This window comes from Gobio gobio, assembly GCF_949357685.1.
Source record: "Gobio gobio genome assembly, chromosome: 19".
NCBI lineage: Eukaryota > Metazoa > Chordata > Actinopteri > Cypriniformes > Gobionidae > Gobio > Gobio gobio.
Genome location: NC_137112.1, coordinates 17,072,402 through 17,091,359, shown reverse-complemented (window position 1 = coordinate 17,091,359; position 18,958 = coordinate 17,072,402). Strand labels below are relative to the sequence as shown.

Below are 18,958 nucleotides of genomic sequence, written 5' to 3'. Positions count from 1 at the left end.
ACACACACACACACACACACACACACACACACACACACACACACACACACACACACACACACACACACACACACACACACACACACACACACACACATGTGAGGAAAATAAGTGTTTGAACACCCTGCTATTTTGCAAGTTCTCCCACTTAGAAATCATGGAGGGGTCTGAAATTGTCATCGTAGGTGCATGTCCACTGTGAGAGACATAATCTAAAAAAAAAAAATTCCAGAAATCACAATGTATGATTTTTTTTAACTATTTATTTGTATGATACAGCTGCAAATAAGTATTTGAACACCTGAGAAAATCAATGTTAATATTTGGTACAGTAGCCTTTGTTTGCAATAATTACAGAGGTCAAACGTTTCCTGTAGTTTTTCACCAGGTTTGCACACACTGCAGGAGGGATTTTGGCCAACTCCTCCACACAGATCTTCTCTAGATCAGTCAGGTTTTGTTGAAGAATTCTCTTTCCATAAAAATGACTTCGCAAAGGATCAATGATTTCAGAAAAGGCTTTATTCACCTAACCCAGCCAGCGCGCAAAAACAGTATTCACCAAAGCCTACTTACTAGGGGTGTAACGATTCGTTTTAACAACGATTCGATTCGTATCACGATTTGAGGTTGTCGATACGATTCAAGGACGATTTTGGTTCATTTAGAACGATACGATCCGAAACGATTCAGTGACTTGAAATCGATTCAGTAACTTTTTAGCCAAAAATTGTGTGACTGAAATAAATATCTGGATACTGGTCAGTGCAGGTGAAGTTTCCTAGATTCCTGTTGTTTCTTGTAAGGGAATCAGGTATCAATTAATTATGGATATAAACAAACAAGTAAACAAAAATTTATGGCAAATGCATTAAAATTTTATTTGAATAAAGTGCAACCAACAGTTTAGGTTGAATTAACAGGAAGTTAACCTTTTCTGCTCTCATTTTCAATATTCAATACATTTTCAATAAAAGCACAGTAAGTGCAACCAAAATTTCAACAGTTGGTTAACCTGCTACTTCTGCTTTTGTTATCCAACATAATAATATTACAATATTAATATCAAAAATAAAGTGCAACTAACTTCTCTTCAGGTTTAATTAATAGTAGGTGTACCTGTTACTTTTGCTGTTGTTTTTCAACATTAAAATAATACAAATACAATATTAATATCAAAAATAAAGTGCAACCAACATTTCTTCAGTTTGAATAAACTGGCTGAACCTGCTAAAACTCTCAGTTTAATAAACAAACAATATTTAACAAAAGATAAAATGTAACCAACTACACTTCAATGACTCTACAGATTTCTTTTTCAAAAATATCAACATGATCTGACCGCAGAACACTTCTCTGTACGTTCACTATGTTGCCAGCAGTACTAAAAACTCGCTCTGCTGGCACACTGGTCCCAGGAATGCACAGGTAACATTTAGCAAGGGTTGAAAGTACAGGTAACACGTTACTAACTTAGCTCTTTCTCCTGGTGGCTTGATCATTTCTCGCTCGTTGGCTTCTCCTCTGCCATCCGCCATGTTCGCTATGTTTTGTTTTCTTAGCGCTGCTGCTGGTGCGTGCGTTGCGATGATGTCACAGATAGGCAGACTGAATCGAGTAACGTTTAACGCCTTTATCATTAAAAGTGCTAAGAAAAAACATCCATTTAAAGTCTGACGTGCTTAAATCCAATGCTTTATTTCCTATGATCGATACAATCGATTGATTACCTTTTAAAACGATGTTAGATCGATATATGTCGTCCGGAAGGCCAACTTGCCGAGCACAGATCGATGTAGTTAGATCGTAGGAAAATAAATCGATACATCGATGTAGTAGATGAATCGTTACACCCCTACTACTTACGCAAACTGCGCAAGATAATGCCTTTTGATTGGTTACTAAGTCCATCAATCAAACCTTTGTTGGAAAGGCATTGGCTGGGCACCGAGTGCCTTTATCCAACGAAAACCATGGGCGCAATGATTGACAGCTCACCAAGCCTGTAAGGCACTTCCTCTATATGATGCATCCCAGAAGAGTCTCTGATTGAAGGAGAGAGACGAGGGAGGGCTTAAAATACGTGGGAGAAGCTATTCTTGCAGGGGGAGTTTGCCAGACACGGAATAGAATCGATATTTCATTGAAAATGGACATGATTGATCACGCTAACTCAAAACTCTCTTGCAAACAACGGAGGATTTTTAGTTTTTTCCCTATTTTTTCGTTGTTTTGGATTAAAAAGTGGGATGCATTTTGAAGAATGGACTCTTACACAGAGATGTATGCGGGTGTTTATTGGATTCGTCCGATCTGATCTGAACGACAGGAGATGAAAGATGAGTAACGCTGATATTATGCTAATGTTTACATGGATGGTCCTTTAGCGTTTCATTTAACCCTTTCCTCTCTGGTGTATTTATTGCAAAAACAAGTTCAGAACATGAATCTTGAGTGTTTTAGCTTTCAAATGATGCATAGTTTGTGATAGTTGATTGAATATTTTGTATAAAACAAAAGTAAATAAAAGTACACACCCCCCCCACTTCCGTCAACCCCCCCGTCCACGATCCGATGCGGGTTAAGAAGTTAAACTGCTAATTTCGAAATAAATAAAATCTTCTACAGTTTCTGGCCTGTCGCTGAGGAACACGGAGTTTGAGCTCCCTCCAAAGATTCTCTATTGGGTTTAGGTCTGGAGACTGGCTAGGCCACGCCAGAACCTTGATATGCTTCTTACAGAGCCACTCCTTGGTTATCCTGGCTGTGTGCTTCGGGTCATTGTCATGTTGGAAGACCCAGCCTCGACCCATCTTCAATGCTCTAACTGAGGGAAGGAGGTTGTTCCCCAAAATCTCGCAATACATGGCCCCGGTCATTCTCTCCTTAATACAGTGCAGTCGCCATGTCCCATGTGCAGAAAAACACCCCCAAAGCATGATGCCACCCCCATGCTTCACAGTAGGGATGGTGTTCCTGGGATGGTACTCATCATTCTTCTTCCTCCAAACACGTTTAGTGGAATTATGACCAAAAGTTCTATTTTGGTCTCATCTGACCACATGACTTTCTCCCATGACTCCTCTGGATCATCCAAATGTTCATTGGCAAACTTAAGGCAGGCCTGGTCATGTGCTGGTTTAAGCAGGGGAACCTTCCGTGCCATGCATGTTTTCAAACCATGACGTTACCAACAGTAAACTTGGAAACGGTGGTCCCAGCTCTTTTCAGGTCAATAGGCCAGCTCCTCCCATGTAGTTGTGGGCTGATTTCTCACCTTTCTTAGGATCATTGAGACCCCACGAGGTGAGATCTTGCATGGAGCCCCAGTCCGAGGGAGATTGACAGTCATGTTTAGCTTCTTCCATTTTCTAATGATTGCTCCAACAGTGGACCTTTTTTCACCAAGCTGCTTGGCAATTTCCCCGTAGCCCTTTCCAGCCTTGTGGAGGTGTACATTTTTGTCTCTAGTGTCTTTGGACAGCTCTTTGGTCTTGGCCATGTTAGTAGTTGGATTCTTACTGATTGTATGGGGTGGACAGGTGTCGACCTCAAACAGGTGCATCTAATTTAGGATAATAAATGGAGTGGAGGAGGACATTTTAAAGGCAGACTAACAGGTCTTTGAGGGTCAGAATTCTAGCTGATAGACAGGTGTTCAAATACTTATTTGCAGCTGTATCATACAAATAAATAGTTAAAAAATCATACATTGTGATTTCTGGATTTTTTTTTAGATTATGTCTCTCACAGTGGACATGCACCTACAATGACAATTTCAGAGCCCTCCATGATTTCTGAGTGGGAGAACTTGCAAAATAGCAGGGTGTTCAAATACTTATTTTCCTCACTGTATATATATATGTATAATGTGTGTGTATATATATATAATGTGTGTGTGTATATATATATATATACACACACACATATAAAGTGCACACATATATACATACACATACACACACAGATACATGTATACATATACATATATACATATATACATACATATATATATATATATATATATATATATATATATATATATATATATATATATATATATATATATATATATATAGGTGTTGTAGTACTCGAGACCGGTCTTAAGACCATTTTTTGAAGGTCTTGGCCTCGAATGCATTTCTCTTCAGTCTTGTCTTGGTCTCGGACTTAGAGGACTCAGGATTTTATCTCAAGACCAGGCAAGACCACAACTGCAAGGTTATCACTAAATTGCCAGTGCATTGTCTGATTTAACATCATTAATGTGATTTGATGTAAAACGTACTGCTTAAAATGCAGTAACTTCAACTGTAATAAATAAGTTCTTTGTAATGTGATTTCTTTTGTTACTGTGCTGCCAGGTTCAAAATCAATGCAGCATTGTCTCAAAAATGCCCACAAATGTACATAAATGCCCACAAAATTCTGAGATTTAGTTTTTTTTATATAACAGAATATAATTAAACAATCTCACAAGAGCAAGAGAGCTGTATTCATGAATATAAGCGTGATTACAAATGATATTGATTTATACAAACGTTCAATAAAAACTTTGAATGGTAGTACATTCTGAACATGGAGTAATAATGCTGAAAATGTATCTTTACCATCGTAGCAATTATGGACGCAGACATATAGATGAATTAATCTTTCAAATTATTCGATCAAATAAACATCCCTTTCACAAAAGCCCAATTCAGCTCTAGACCCCAGGAAATCGACCATCGATCACGAGAGACATGGGGGCTCGATTCTGCCTGGAGCTACTAGTTGTGACTTCCTACCAACTGACTTCCTATGGACTCATGACCAAACTCAGTTAAAGAGGACAAAGGACTTGTTGTGTCACAAGACAAAGAAACAACCAGACCTCTGTCTTTTCAATGAGCGGTAAAAGAACTCCACGTGACAGCTAAAACTCCAAGCAAGCTCACAGAAACTGTTAGCTTATGGAGTGCATCAAATAACTGATTATTGGACTTTCATTCAAATAGCCTTGGACATAGCTTGTTAGTGTGTTTACAACTGATACACGTGACTATTAGGCATGTATATTACTCACAATTCATGCAATTATGTAACTATTGAATGAGTGGATGAAAAGGCATTGTGTTTGATACCGGTGTGTTCGTATGGGTATAATCCAACAGATGAGCTGAATGAAATCTTTATAGAATTGATCATGTCCTTATAGTCAGAAATTAGGTCTAAATTTACTCTCTGCTTAAGAGCAGGAAACGTCTCGGTTACGTATGTAACCCTCGTTCCCTGAAGGAGGGAACGGAGACGTACGTCGGAACTGACCGACGAATTGGGATCTGATCTCAGAGACCAATCTACTTCGAGTGTATTAAAAACGAGCCAATGGAGATTGGCATGCGATCCACGCATTCCACGCACCGCCCCGCAGGTATAAATAAGGAAGTGGAATGCTTGATCATTGCCTTTTTCTGCTGAGGAGCCGAACTAGTGACTCGGCCCCCTAGCGGAAGCGCAGCCACTGGCGACGGGACGTACGTCTCCGTTCCCTCCTTCAGGGAACGAGGGTTACATACGTAACCGAGACGTTCCCTTTCAGTCGGTCACGTTCGATACGGATCCCTACCAAAACGCCAGGGCGCTGGCCCTTCCAGCGTCCTGCTTGAGCGCACTGGACCGTCTTAGATGGTACGGAAGTCAGGGCTCCAAGCAGGGAGGTCAGTCACTGCTGTTTCTGCAAGACCCACTCAGTGTGACTATTGGATAACGCTGGGAAAGCGTGCCCGTCTCGGGAGATGGTACGCTGCGGAGCCACGTCCTTCGTAGAAGGCTAGGTGGCAGAATACACATAAGGACTAACCTGGCAGGGTAGTGCAACATATGGCAGTCTCTGGGGTGGTTCCAGCCTGGTCCCAGGGGGGAAAGAACACGCCCAGAGACGACAGAGCGGGCTCTGTCAAGGGAAAGACACGGGGCTAGCCGAGTAGGGTAGCTGGTACCGTGGAAGAATACACATATGGGGTAGCCGTGAGGGGACCGCTACATATGGAACCCAGCCTACACACACGTTTCACAAGCATACGGGTGCAGGCCTGGCGTCAGACGGCCGCAACGTCTGGCACCGCAGGGGTGACGGAGGAGCTCGACAGGGTTAGCCGTTTCCGGGGAACACAACTGGAGAAAATAGACGCACGTATCCGGCCCAGAGGGCGGGAGTGGCGTTGCAAGCCGACACTTAGAATGGGCACTTAGCGCTACTGGCCACTGGGGGCGAGGATGCGGGAAGATACCGGCTCTACACGGAGGCTATAGAATCTAGCGAACGTGTTAGGTGTCGCCCAGCCCGCAGCTCTACATATATCTGTCAGCGAGGCGCCTTGAGCCAGCGCCCAGGAAGAAGCAACACTCCTTGTTGAGTGTGCTCGCAACCCGAACGGGCAAGGCACGTCTTGGGACTGGTAAGCCAAGACGATAGCATCCACTATCCAGTGGGCTAACCTCTGCTTGGAGACAGCCTTTCCCTTCTGCTGGCCTCCGTAACAGACAAAGAGTTGCTCTGAGGTCCGAAAGCTTTGAGTCCGGTCGACGTAAGCGCGAAGAGCACGGACGGGACATAACAAAGCCTGGGCTGGGTCTGCCTCCTCCGAGGGCAGCGCTTGCAGGTTCACTACCTGGTCCCGGAAGGGAGTGGTAGGAACCTTGGGCACGTATCCAGGCCGGGGTCTCAGGACAACGTGAGAGTTGGCTGGCCCGAATTCTAGGCACGATTCGTTGACCGAAAGTGCATGCAGGTCCCCTACCCTCTTGATGGAGGCCAATGCCGTCAGAAGCACTGTCTTCATTGACAGGATTTTAAGCTCCACAGACTGCAAAGGCTCAAAAGGGAGGGCTCTGAAGTGCTCTGAGCACTAGAGCTAAGTCCCAAGAGGGTAACGAGTTTGGACGAGGAGGATTTAGCCTCCTCGCACCTCTGAGGAACCTGACGATTAAGTCGTGCTTTCCTATGTACTTACCTTCGACTGCGTCGTGATACGCCGCTATTGCTGCGACGTACACTTTGAGGGTGGAGGGAGACAGCCTTCGCTCCAGCCCATCTTGCAGGAAAGAAAGCACGACACTAACCGAACACCTTCGGGGGTCTTCCCGGCACCATTCAACGAACAGGTTCCACTTCAAAGCGTAGAGGCGCCTCGTAGAGGGGGCTCTAGCAGAAGAGATGGTGTCCACCACTGCCTGTGGTAGACCACCTAGAACCTCCGCATCCCGTCCAGGGACCAGACATGGAGTTTCCAGAGGTCTGGACGCGGGTGCCATAGAGTGCCCCGTCCCTGAGAAAGAAGGTCCCTCCTCAGGGGGATCGGCCAAGGAGGGGCTGTCGCGAGGAGAGTTAGTTCTGGGAACCAGGTCCGGTTGGGCCAGTAGGGCGCAACTAACAAGACCTGCTCCTCGTCCTCCCTGACCTTGCACAGGGTCTGTGCAAGAAGGCTCACTGGGGGAAACGCATATTTGCGCAGGTCCCGGGGCCAGCTGTGCGCCAGTGCATCCGTGCCGAGGGTGCCCCCGGTCAGGGAATAGTACCACTGGCAATGGGTCGAGTCCGGAGAGGCAAACAGGTCTACCTGTGCGGCTCCGAAGAGGTCCCATATCAGCTGGACCGCCTGGGGATGGAGTCGCCACTCCCCCGGAGGTGTCGACTGGCGAGAGAGCTCGTCGGCTGTCTGGTTCAGCGCACCTGGGATGTGAATGGCACGAAGCGACCTCAGATGCTTCTGACTCCAAAGGAGGAGGTGGCGGGCAAGTTGGAACATGCAACGGGAGCGTAGACCACCCTGACGGTTGATGTACGCAACGGCCGCAGTGCTGTCCGTACGGACCAGTACATCCTTGCCACGTAGCGGCCCCTTGAGGCGGCGCAGTGCCAAGTGTACCGCTAACAACTCGAGGCAATTGATATGCCAATGCAATTGAGGTCCCGTCCACAGACCTGAAACTGCATGCCCGTTGTACGTGGCCCCCTAGCCCGTAGAGGAGGCATCCGTGAAGAGCACAGCATGCCTGGACACTTGTTCTAAGGGCACCCCGGCCCAGAGAAACGAAGCGTGGGTCCATGGGCTGAAAGTTTGGCGGCAGTAAGGAGTCACGGGGACCCGGTACTGGCCGCTCTGCCACGCCCACCTCGGGACTCGGCCATGGAGCCAGTGTTGAAGCGGTCTCATATGAAGCAATCCGAGCGGCGTTACCGCGGCTGCAGATGCCATATGCCCCAGGAGCCTCTGAAAAAATTTCAGTGGGACCGCTGTCCTGTTCTTGAACGAATTCAAACAGTTCAACACCGACCGGACCCGCTCTTCCGTGAGGCGCGCAGTCTGGCTGACCGAATCCAGCTCCATACCGAGATAAGAGATCCTCTGCGTGGGACAGAGTTTGCTCTTCTCTCGGTTGACCCGAAGGCCCAACAGGCTGAGGTGACTGAGCACCATGTCCCTGTGTTCGCACAACTGCTCCCGAGACTGGGCGAGTATGAGCCAGTCGTCGAGATAGTTGAGGATACGAACGCCGCGTTCTCTGAGCGGAACAATGGCTGCCTCTGCGACTTTCGTGAAGACGCGAGGCGACAGGGACAGCCCGAAGGGCAGGACTTTGTACTGATATGCCTTCCCCTCGAACGCAAAACGTAGGAACGTCTGTGTCTAGGAAGGATAGAGACATGAAAGTACGCATCCTTCAGGTCGATCGCTGCGAACCAATCTTGGGGACGGATGCATTCGAAGATGCGTTTCTGCGTTAGCATCCGGAACGGGAGCTTGTGCAGGGCCCGATTCAGGATACGCAGGTCCAAGATTGGCCGTAACCCACCCCCTTTCTTGGGTACAATGAAGTAGGGGCTGTAGAACCCCGCCTTCATATCGGCTGGAGGAACCGGCTCGACCGCGTCCTTCGCCAGTAGGACATCGATCTCTGAACGCAAGACCTGAGCATCGCTGCTTCGCACGGAGGTGAAGAGGATGCCCTTGTACTTGTGAGGCCGGTGAGCGAACTGAATCGCGTAGCCGAGTCTGTTGGTACGGATGAGCCAGCGAGACGGCCTGGGGGCCGAAGCCCAGAGACCGCACAAGCGGGACCAACGGCACCACAGACGTACCCGGGGTGGGGCAGCGAGGCGGAATAGACAGACCCGACTCGGGAGGCCCGGAGGCGGCCCGGAGTGTTGTCTGAGTATTCCAGGGTGGGGCAGAGTGTGAGTGAGAAGGCCCGGGGGCGTTCTCGGTGCCCACACTGCTGCCCCCTGGCGAAGGGAGGGGAGGAAAGAAGTGACAAGGCCCGGGGGCGTCGCACACTGCCAACCTGGCCCTCTTGGGGCCCAGGGAGAGAGGAAACTGCTCTGAAAATGTGGGTAGAGTATTGACACCAGTCAGGGCCCCCGGTCCTCCTCCGGGGGGGTGAGGGAGGGGTGCGGACACCAACTCCCTCGGAGCAGCTCCTGTTCTCCCTGGGCTGCCCATCTCAGGGCCGCTTGCCCTTACGCTTGCTTGTAGACTAGCAAGCCCTGAGTGGGTTGGGCGCCTCCCTTACGTCCGGCACCCTGCCTCCCAGATGGAGGCTGCTGCCTGGGTTTCGCAGGGGCAGAGGCGGGGAGCGTGCCCAGGGAGCGTGCAGTGACTTCCGTCGCCCAGAGAGCGAGGTCCACCACCGCACGCAGTTCCTGCATAACCCCTGGGTCGGGACTACCCTCGTACATGCAGGACAGAGGGTAGTGAGAGAGGGAAAAATTTATACAGATTTCGGCCCTTTTGGTGTTCCATATTTTGACACCAAATAGTTCCATACTGCTAATTTTTCCAATGCCCATCCGGGAAAAAAGGCACGGGGGTAGGCAAGGCGATTTAAGCGTTGCACTACGCCTCAGCCACCCGGGAAAGCATGGCTGCCAACTCTGAATCTGATTCAGCAAAAGCACACACCATTATAGTGGGAAACTCAGCATCATCATTTCCAGTGCATAACAGCCCTCTCTCCGATGCAGCAATTGACATCTGTCCTCTGCCAGAGCCACAAATGAAACATTAGGTCTCCTTGTTTTAAAAGGACCAGCAATCCCATCTGTAAGCTACCAGCAGGCATGTGAAACAGTGAACGTGGCCGTCAAACTCGACGGCACACGGTGTGCTGAACGCTCAAGCCCTATGAAAAGGCAAGACGAACACCGCACCGACGTGGTCATGTTCTCATGAGAGAACATGAACCACCCACGAACAAAGTCTCGGCATGCTCATGATGCGATAGAGGAGTGGGGGCCCGAAGAGATGTACCCGGCGGGGATGCCCCACTGTAATCCTCAGGTCCACCAAAGCTTATTAGCTAAAGTAGTCCTTTTCTGATGCACCAGAAAAGAAACTAGATCAGGGAATAAGGAAAGGGACTCAACCCCATTTGAGGTTTCATAGTCTGGACCGCGCATCTAGAGAGTGCCGAGTGACGCGCTGGGTTGCCGTGGCAACCCCCGCTGTCAGCCGGCGCTCAACGGCACACGGCGCGCTGAACGCTCGAGCCCTTACGAGAAAGGTGAGACGAACAACGCGCCGACGTGACCATGCTCTCCTGAGAGAGCATGGATCACCCACGAACGCAATCACACATGTTTATATGTGAGAGAGATCGTGGCCGTCAAATGAGGACAGGAAACAACCGCATCCAGAAACACACGGTTTGAATGACATCTTGAAAAAGACGCAGGGTCAAACCGTGTTGCTCTTTTAGAAAAGGAAAACCGCTCTTTCAGTGCTGAAGCACTCAGGGAGATGACCGCGGCTCACGCAGTTCAGATAGTGCAAGCCTGCGTGAGCACTCAGAAATGGAAACGCCCAGCCAACCAACAAAACCAGCTCTTTATCTCCTCTGAAGCGGCCACCCGCTGAAAAGCGCCGTCACACCCGCACTGGAACAGCAATCCTTCTCACGAGACTCGAATAACACTCTTCGTAGACACAGCAATGACGCTGTTCGGCTCCGAAAAAAAAAGGCAATGATCAAGCATTCCACTTCCTTATTTATACCTGCGGGGCGGTGCGTGGAATGCGTGGATCGCATGCCAATCTCCATTGGCTCGTTTTTAATACACTCGAAGTAGATTGGTCTCTGAGATCAGATCCCAATTCGTCGGTCAGTTCCGACGTACGTCGAACGTGACCGACTGAAAGGGAACTAAATTCTATAGATAACCCAATTTTGTGGGAGGGGTGGAGACACAGTCACCCCTGAAGCCTAATTGGCCAGAACCCATCCAGGGGATGGGCAAATGTTTGAGTTTAATCTCAGAACACGAACGAAGAGTTCAGTTCAGAGTTTGCAGTTCAGAGTTCAGTTTCCAGTTCACGTCACAACCAGTTCGGTTCGAGCTGGTTCGCGGCCTGTTTGCAGTTCAGAGATGAGCTAAGTCCTAGCAGTATGACCAGAGTGAGTTCTGAACGGAGAGCTCCCAGGAGACGATCTGACGATCGTGACAGACCAACATCAGAGAAAATGGGTTAACAACGATTTCATTCAGGCCATTTGCTTTTCTCTCACTTTCCTTTCTTTTACTTAAAGTTTATTTTATTTCCGTTAAGTCTCGGGTTCTGTTAAGTTTCGCCGCAAAAGCTTCTCAACAACGAGTCTCCAACTTCAACTTCAAACAACGGCCACAAGACTTTCATCCAGCCGCCAACACGCCACGTGATTGGCTTCCCCAGACGTCGACCAGACCTTCAGCGAATCAAAGATCCGGGAAAACCCCTGTCCAGCCAGGAGAAGGGAATCCCCCTTGTCAGACGACACACGAGACATAAACGCAAGTAATGCCTCTTGATTCTGAGCTGAACTGGTGCATTAGATCAAATGTAATAACCCTGCCTAAGAAACGATAGGAGGTTAAATTACTGATCAATGGTTTCTTCAGGTCATGTTTCATAAATGCATAGATTGCTTAGGATTTCATAATTTCTCTCTCTTAGAACTTATTCTTTCCTCACCTTCTTCCTTTCTGCAACGTTTGAATGTGCGAGTGCGTGTGTTTATGTTAGATATTAGTTTGATGTGTTAGAGTAATCAATAAAGTTCCGTTTGTATTTAAAGATAACTGTTCTTGTGTTATGTGCTTATCAATTTAATGTCTTGAACTGCCGATCTAAGTTACCTGGCTGTTAAATAGTGTTTCACTATTGTTTGGATATTAATATCCGCTGCAGAGTTGATATTTACGGCCCGTTCAAATGAACGCTGGAAGAGTCATTTGCTCGGCTGTAAAATAGACTCTCAAAATTCCCTATGAATTCATTAATTCATTCATTTGAGCTAAATATACATGTTTCCCTTTAACAGAGCCCCCTTTAAGTTCTTACATATCGGCGGACGAATAAGTTAAGGTGTAAACATTAATTCTGAATTATTTATAAATTATAGTGTCATTCGAGTCTCTTTCTTGTTTTTACTATATTTTTGATCAAATAATATAGTATTTGATCAAAATACTATATTATTTATCAAAATACATCTCTTCTGCTCACCAAATATAGCCTTGGTGAGCAGAAGAGACTTCTTTCAAAAACATAAAACAAATCATAATGTTACATATGATATACCATACACACACACACACACACACACACACACACACACACACACACACACACACACACACACACACACACACACACACACACACACACACACACACACACACACAACCGTAAATGTGCTTAATGTCTTAATCTTCTTTATGCAAAATAGAATTTCTTGTTCTTATTCCTTTTGGGGTGAAATTCACCCAATATTAAGTTAATGCTTTGCTAATGACCTGTTGTGAATCATGTTACTGGTATTCCGTACTTGACATCAGCCAAATTATGTGTTATGAGTAGCCTGACAAGCCAGACCCACATCAAGATGTTGGGTCTGGGAACACACCATTGGCAGGGCTCAATCCGAGTGGTGGGATAAACAGTTGTCTTTCAAATTCCCTCTGCATGCAATAGGATAGCGCTACAACCAACCAGAGCAACGGAGAAGGTGAAGCAAAGCTAATTGATAGATTACATTTTTGCTGTATCCGGTCGGCAAAACTCTGAACACATCTTCCTTTTTTAAGAATGACTTCAGTGCCATTAACTTAACTCCAAGTCTTCAACAGGCGCAGTTTGTGATTCCGATTCGAAAGACCACCTTTCGCCAGCTTCTTTGTTTTCAAGTAGCATGCGGAACCGCCGCAACTCTACTGTCATTAGGTTAAGCCCGCCCACCGACTCTATACACAATGTGATTGGCCTGACTAGAGTTAGTTTTTTCCAGCTCACAAGCCAACAGAGAGTTGCTAGACGCCCTGGCTGTAAATTATATTTGCTGCCACTAGGGTGCGTCTAGATTTCTATGTTATGAGTGCACTGAAGCAGTTCCCAGGCATTTTCTACAGGGAATTCATTAAGCTTCATAGAAAACAGTTAAAACGCAACAAGAGTGTCATTTGGAGATTTTTTTGGGGGGACATATTTCAATACAACACTTTCAAATTTAAAACAATGCTTCAAACATCCATAGTGTTAAAGCTCTTTACACAAGTGCAGGGTTGGGAGAAAGTGTGATAAGTGAATGAGCTTTTTTTTTCTTTTTATTTTAAATGAGGTATCAGTCTGAGGCTTGAACGGCTTAGCCAAACATGCAGTCAGCAGGCACAGGGTGTGCCGGACTCCAGATCAACCGTAAGTCCTTTGCTCAGGAGGAATGCATCCTGCTTGGGTTCTCTTCCCAAGAACTTCTTCAGCATGTCAGCAGCATCCTCAGAGCCTCCAGGCTTCAGAACACACTTCCTGTAGTCCAGACCCACCTGTTTAACAACACAGAATCATGAGTAGACATACAAAAGGCACATTTATGCAGAGGACTCACAAGCACTATAAGTTAAGCTAACCTTAGGGTCCATCCCAGCTAACAAAAAATTGTTGTCAGAACGTTTTGTTAACATTCCCTTTAAGTTATGAAAACGTTATTTGGGAATGTTTTGTACACGTTGAAAACGTCCAGTTTTTTTAATGTATTAAGAACGTTTTTTGTGGGGTCTCTGCGAAAGTTACAGGAACATTCCATTCAATTATTTTGAAAACATTACGAAAACGTTATTACGGAATGTTCTTTAAATGTTTCAAATGTGCGTTTTCTTCATGTATTAAGAACATTTTTTCTTGGTTTATGTGAACGTTGCAGAAACATTCCATTCTATCATCTTGAAAACGTTATTATGGAATGTTCTTTAAATGTTTAAAATGTGCGTTTTCTTCATGTATTAAGAACGTTTTTTTTTGGTTTATGTGAACGTTACAGAAACATTCCATTCTATCATCTTGAAAACGTTATGAGAACGTTATTGGTTAATGTTCTTTAAATGTTTAAAATGTGCGTTTTCTTCATGTATTAATAAGAACGTTTTTTCTTGGTTTATGTGATCGTTACAGAAACATTCCATTCTATCATCTTGAAAACGTTATGAGAACGTTATTGGTTAATGTTCTTTAAATGTTTAAAATGTGCGTTTTCTTCATGTATTAAGAACGTTTTTTTTTGGTTTATGTGAACGTTACAGAAACATTCCATTCTATCATCTTGAAAACGTTATGAGAACGTTATTGGTTAATGTTCTTTAAATGTTTAAAATGTGCGTTTTCTTCATGTATTAATAAGAAAGTTTTTTCTTGGTTTATGTGATCGTTACAGAAACATTCCATTCTATCATCTTGAAAACGTTATGAGAACGTTATTGGTTAATGTTCTTTAAATGTTTAAAATGTGCGTGTTCTTCATGTATTAAGAACGTTTTTTCTTGGTTTATGTGAACGTTACAGAAACATTCCATTCTATCATCTTGAAAACGTTATGAAAATGTTATTGGTTAATGTTCTTTAAATGTTTAAAATCTGCGTTTTCTTCATGTATTAAGAACGTTTTTTCTTGGTTTATGTGAACGTTACAGAAACATTCCATTCTATCATCTTGAAAACGTTATGAGAACGTTATTGGTTAATGTTCTTTAAATGTTTAAAATGTGCGTTTTCTTCATGTATTAAGAACGTTTTTTCTTGGTTTATGTGAACGTTACAGAAACATTCCATTCTATCATCTTGAAAACGTTATGAGAACGTTATTGGTTAATGTTCTTTAAATGTTTAAAATGTGCGTGTTCTTCATGTATTAAGAACGTTTTTTCTTGGTTTATGTGAACGTTACAGAAACATTCCATTCTATCATCTTGAAAACGTTATGAAAATGTTATTAGTTAATGTTCTTTAAATGTTTAAAATGTGCGTTTTTTTCCATGTATTAATGTTTTTCTAGGTTAATGTGAACGTTAAAGGAACATTCAATTCTGTCATCTTGAGAATGCAAGGAAAAACGTATAAACTTTCCTCCAAACACTGCCCTGGGAATTTTTTTTTTTAAGAAATATCAATTCAAACAAAAACATTTGATAAAACATTACTACTTATCTTTGTCAACACCAAAAACTGTAAGACACTACACAAACATTTTTTATATTTTAATATATTTTCTAATTTTATTTGTCAACCTTTTGCCAAGGATAAGTGCATTGTAACATACAGTACATCTAAATGAAAACAATATCATAACTGATATCTTATTTTGCTTTCACATTTTATATCCTCAAACATTCCACAAACTGAAACATTCCAAATCGTATAACGAGATACTTTGTGTGTAAAGCAACTAATTAAGTGTGTTGTGTGTCCTCTTTTCCAGAAGTCTCTGCTTCGGGCTGAAGTGACACCTTAAATTGAGGCATCTGTAGAAACAAAACATAGTATTAGTATATAATTTGCATTGTTTTCTTTATAATTTTTTTACAAACTACAAAAATTACAAAAGCCTTACCTTATATCTGTGTGGAGCAAACTTCAGTGTTTCTGATATGAAGTCCTCAATTACTTTTTCCAGCACCTTGGTGTGTGTTCGACGACAGGCATCTTAAAATCCAGTAAAGATACACAAAACCCAAACATGTTACTGTTACTTACAATAAATTAAGACTAAGCATACAGTATGTACAATATACTGCTCATTTTCTCAATACCTCATATGCAGTCTTTGGACTAGCTTGCTCTGAAATATACTGTATCTGTTGACTCAGTGCTTTGTTGGAATCTTTTTGCTCTTTTCCAGCATTTGTTATAGGCTTGATTTTTTTCTTTGCATAATTGTATTTGTACATATATTTGAGTTGCTTTATTAAAAAATAAACTGGGGTCCAAAAATATAAGCTATGGGGCAAAAAAGGATCATACCCTGTTCATGTCGAACTCCATTTGGATAGGTTTGAGAAACTGTTGAAAAATCACTGTGTGTGAGAAAGAGAGAGAGAGTGTGTATGTACTGACATATAAATGATTAATTTTCTAATTAAACTTGCAACTAACAGTTACAGAAATGTATAGCAATTACAAATTAAATTAACTTTAATAATAATTTAATAATAATAACTATTATAAAATATTAATTAAATAACCTGATTTTATTAAAATGAGTGATGAAATTTACAGACAAATAAATGTTTGTTTTTTTTACAGACAAAGACATTAAAGGGGCTATATGCAACTTTTTCCCCAAAATAAACGTAACAATAGCCTTTTTATTTTACCATTTATGACTCAAACATCTCCTGATGAGCATACTGACACCTTGTCCGCTCACAGTGGGTGCACATATAAGCCTGTATCCTATTTTTCCTATTTTCTGGCGGGTCGTTTTTTTCCCGCGCTGTCTGCGGATGTGACGTCACCACCGCTGCGAGAGCGAGCAGAAAATAAGAGCAGTTCTGTTTTTTGGCCACAGGTGTCAGTCGCGAGTTTAAATTTCAGAAAAACGCATATAGCCCCTTTAATGGCCTTTATATTTCAAAAGAACAAACAAGGGGAAAATATTGTTGACAATTTTTTACAAACTGAATGGAACTTTGATGGCATTAAATTCACAGGTTAAGACTAAACATACAATTATTTCTAATAAATAAAGTTGCCAGAGCAAAAGAGAGAGCACGCCCTGGCACACTTGCTTTTGGTCCAACAGGGGGAAAACGGCTAATGTTAATTAGGCTAATAAGTATTTTAAGTTAAAAATTGATGTTATGAAACATGTAAGAGTCACTAATTCATAAAATATAAAGCGGCAAAGCCCATCTGCACTCAAATAGTAGTTTAATTTAAGACACGCCAACCATTTAAAAATAAATCCCACATCACAACAAATAACTGTTAGCCAGGGCTGGACTGGTAATCTGGCGTACCGGGCATTTTCCCGGTGGGCCGACGCACTTTGGGGCCGATACAAGGTTATTTATTTATTTAATTTTTTGCCACGGACTGGCCCGTCATGCAGGGACAGCGGCCCATTGGTTTGTCTTCTGAATTGACAGGCCAAAGCGAGAGAGAACTTCCCTCCTCCATAGATAGACTGTGTCCATATTCGGCGCTGTTTAAAAATTTGGGCGCATGAAACTGCAAAAGGGGAATATCCGCGCAACAGCGCTGCCGAACGTGCGCTGCGTTTCTGCTGCTATATGAAGTGATGAACCAGCACTTTGACTCCGAATGTTGTTTTATACAATCGTGTGATATGGGAACATTAAAGGTTCTGTGGTGAATCAGCTGAAAACAGCCGCGACCATGTAAATACATCACGAGGTAAATTGGAAAACAGCAATACACACAACTACAAACTTGTCACTCTAGCACAACCAAATTCAATAGTTTATTATTATTTATTTATTTTCAAAACCATATACCTACACTCTAAAAAAAAAAGGTTTTATATAGCACCAAAAATGGTTCTTGGCTCGTACACTCTAAAAAAAAAAAGGTTCTATATTGCACCAAAAATGGTCCTTGGCTCGTAATCATAGGGGAACCTTTTTTAGTGCTATATAGCACCAATTTTGGTGCTTCAGTGGTTCTTCAGCAGTTCTTCAGAGGTTCTTCAGCGGTTCTTCAGAGGTTCTTCACCGGTTCTTTGACTAAGGTGCTATATAGCACCTCTGAAGAACCGCTGAAGAACCACTGAAGCACCAAAATTGGTGCTATATAGCACTAAAAAAGGTTCCCCTATGATTACGAGCCTTTTTTTTTAGAGTGTAATCATAGGGGAACCTTTTTTAGTGCTATATAGCACCAATTTTTCAATGGTTCTTCAGAGGTTCTTCAGCGGTTCTTCAGAGGTTCTTCACCGGTTCTTTGACTAAGGTGCTATATAGCACCTCTGAAGAACCGCTGAAGAACCACTGAAGCACCAAAATTGGTGCTATATAGCACTAAAAAAGGTTCCCCTATGATTACGAGCCTTTTTTTTAGAGTGTATGGTAATGAGGAGCATGATTTTACCTGTTGACTAGGCCTACCATGCCCATACCATACCATACCATACCATACCATACCATACCATACCATGCCCATGAAACTGACCTACAGTTAAACTCAGTTAAAATGTCATTACACTCTAAAAAAAAAAGGTTCTATATGACACCAAAAATGGTTCTTGGCTCGTAATCATAGGGGAACCTTTTTTAGTGCTATATAGCACCAATTTTGGTGCTTCAGTGGTTCTTCAGCGGTTCTTCAGAGGTTCTTCACCGGTTCTTTGACTAAGGTGCTATATAGCACCTCTGAAGAACCGCTGAAGAACCACTGAAGCACCAAAATTGGTGCTATATAGCACTAAAAAAGGTTCCCCTATCATTACGAGCCAAGAACCATTTTTTGTGCCATATAGAACCTTTTTTTTTAAGGGTAATTAAATTATAATTCAACAAAACCACTTTAAAGCCTGGATCCATGCATTAAAGGGATAGTTCACCCAAAAATGAAAATTATGTCATAATTTACTCACCCTCAAGTTGTTCCAAACCTGTATGAGTTTCTTTGTTCTGCTGAACACAAAAGAAGATATT

The 18,958-nt window shown here is 43.5% G+C and overlaps 2 protein-coding genes across 2 annotated transcripts in view; both read right to left on the bottom strand.

The window, feature by feature from the left end:
* LOC307143116 (thimet oligopeptidase-like) overlaps positions 1 to 13,933 on the bottom strand; it is a gene marked incomplete at both ends in the record, with an annotated part of 75,397 nt that extends 61,464 nt beyond the window's left edge. Inside the window, 2 exons of the mRNA XM_079844421.1 lie at positions 13,687 to 13,837; positions 13,922 to 13,933. Coding sequence (XP_079700547.1) covers positions 13,687 to 13,837; positions 13,922 to 13,933 — 163 coding nt within the window. The remainder of the gene's footprint in view (positions 1 to 13,686; positions 13,838 to 13,921) is intronic.
* LOC307143438 (thimet oligopeptidase-like) overlaps positions 13,473 to 18,958 on the bottom strand; it is a 317,590-nt gene continuing 312,104 nt past the window's right edge. The window contains exon 12 of the transcript XR_013818607.1: positions 13,473 to 13,837. The gene's annotated coding sequence lies outside the window, so the exon portion shown is untranslated. The remainder of the gene's footprint in view (positions 13,838 to 18,958) is intronic.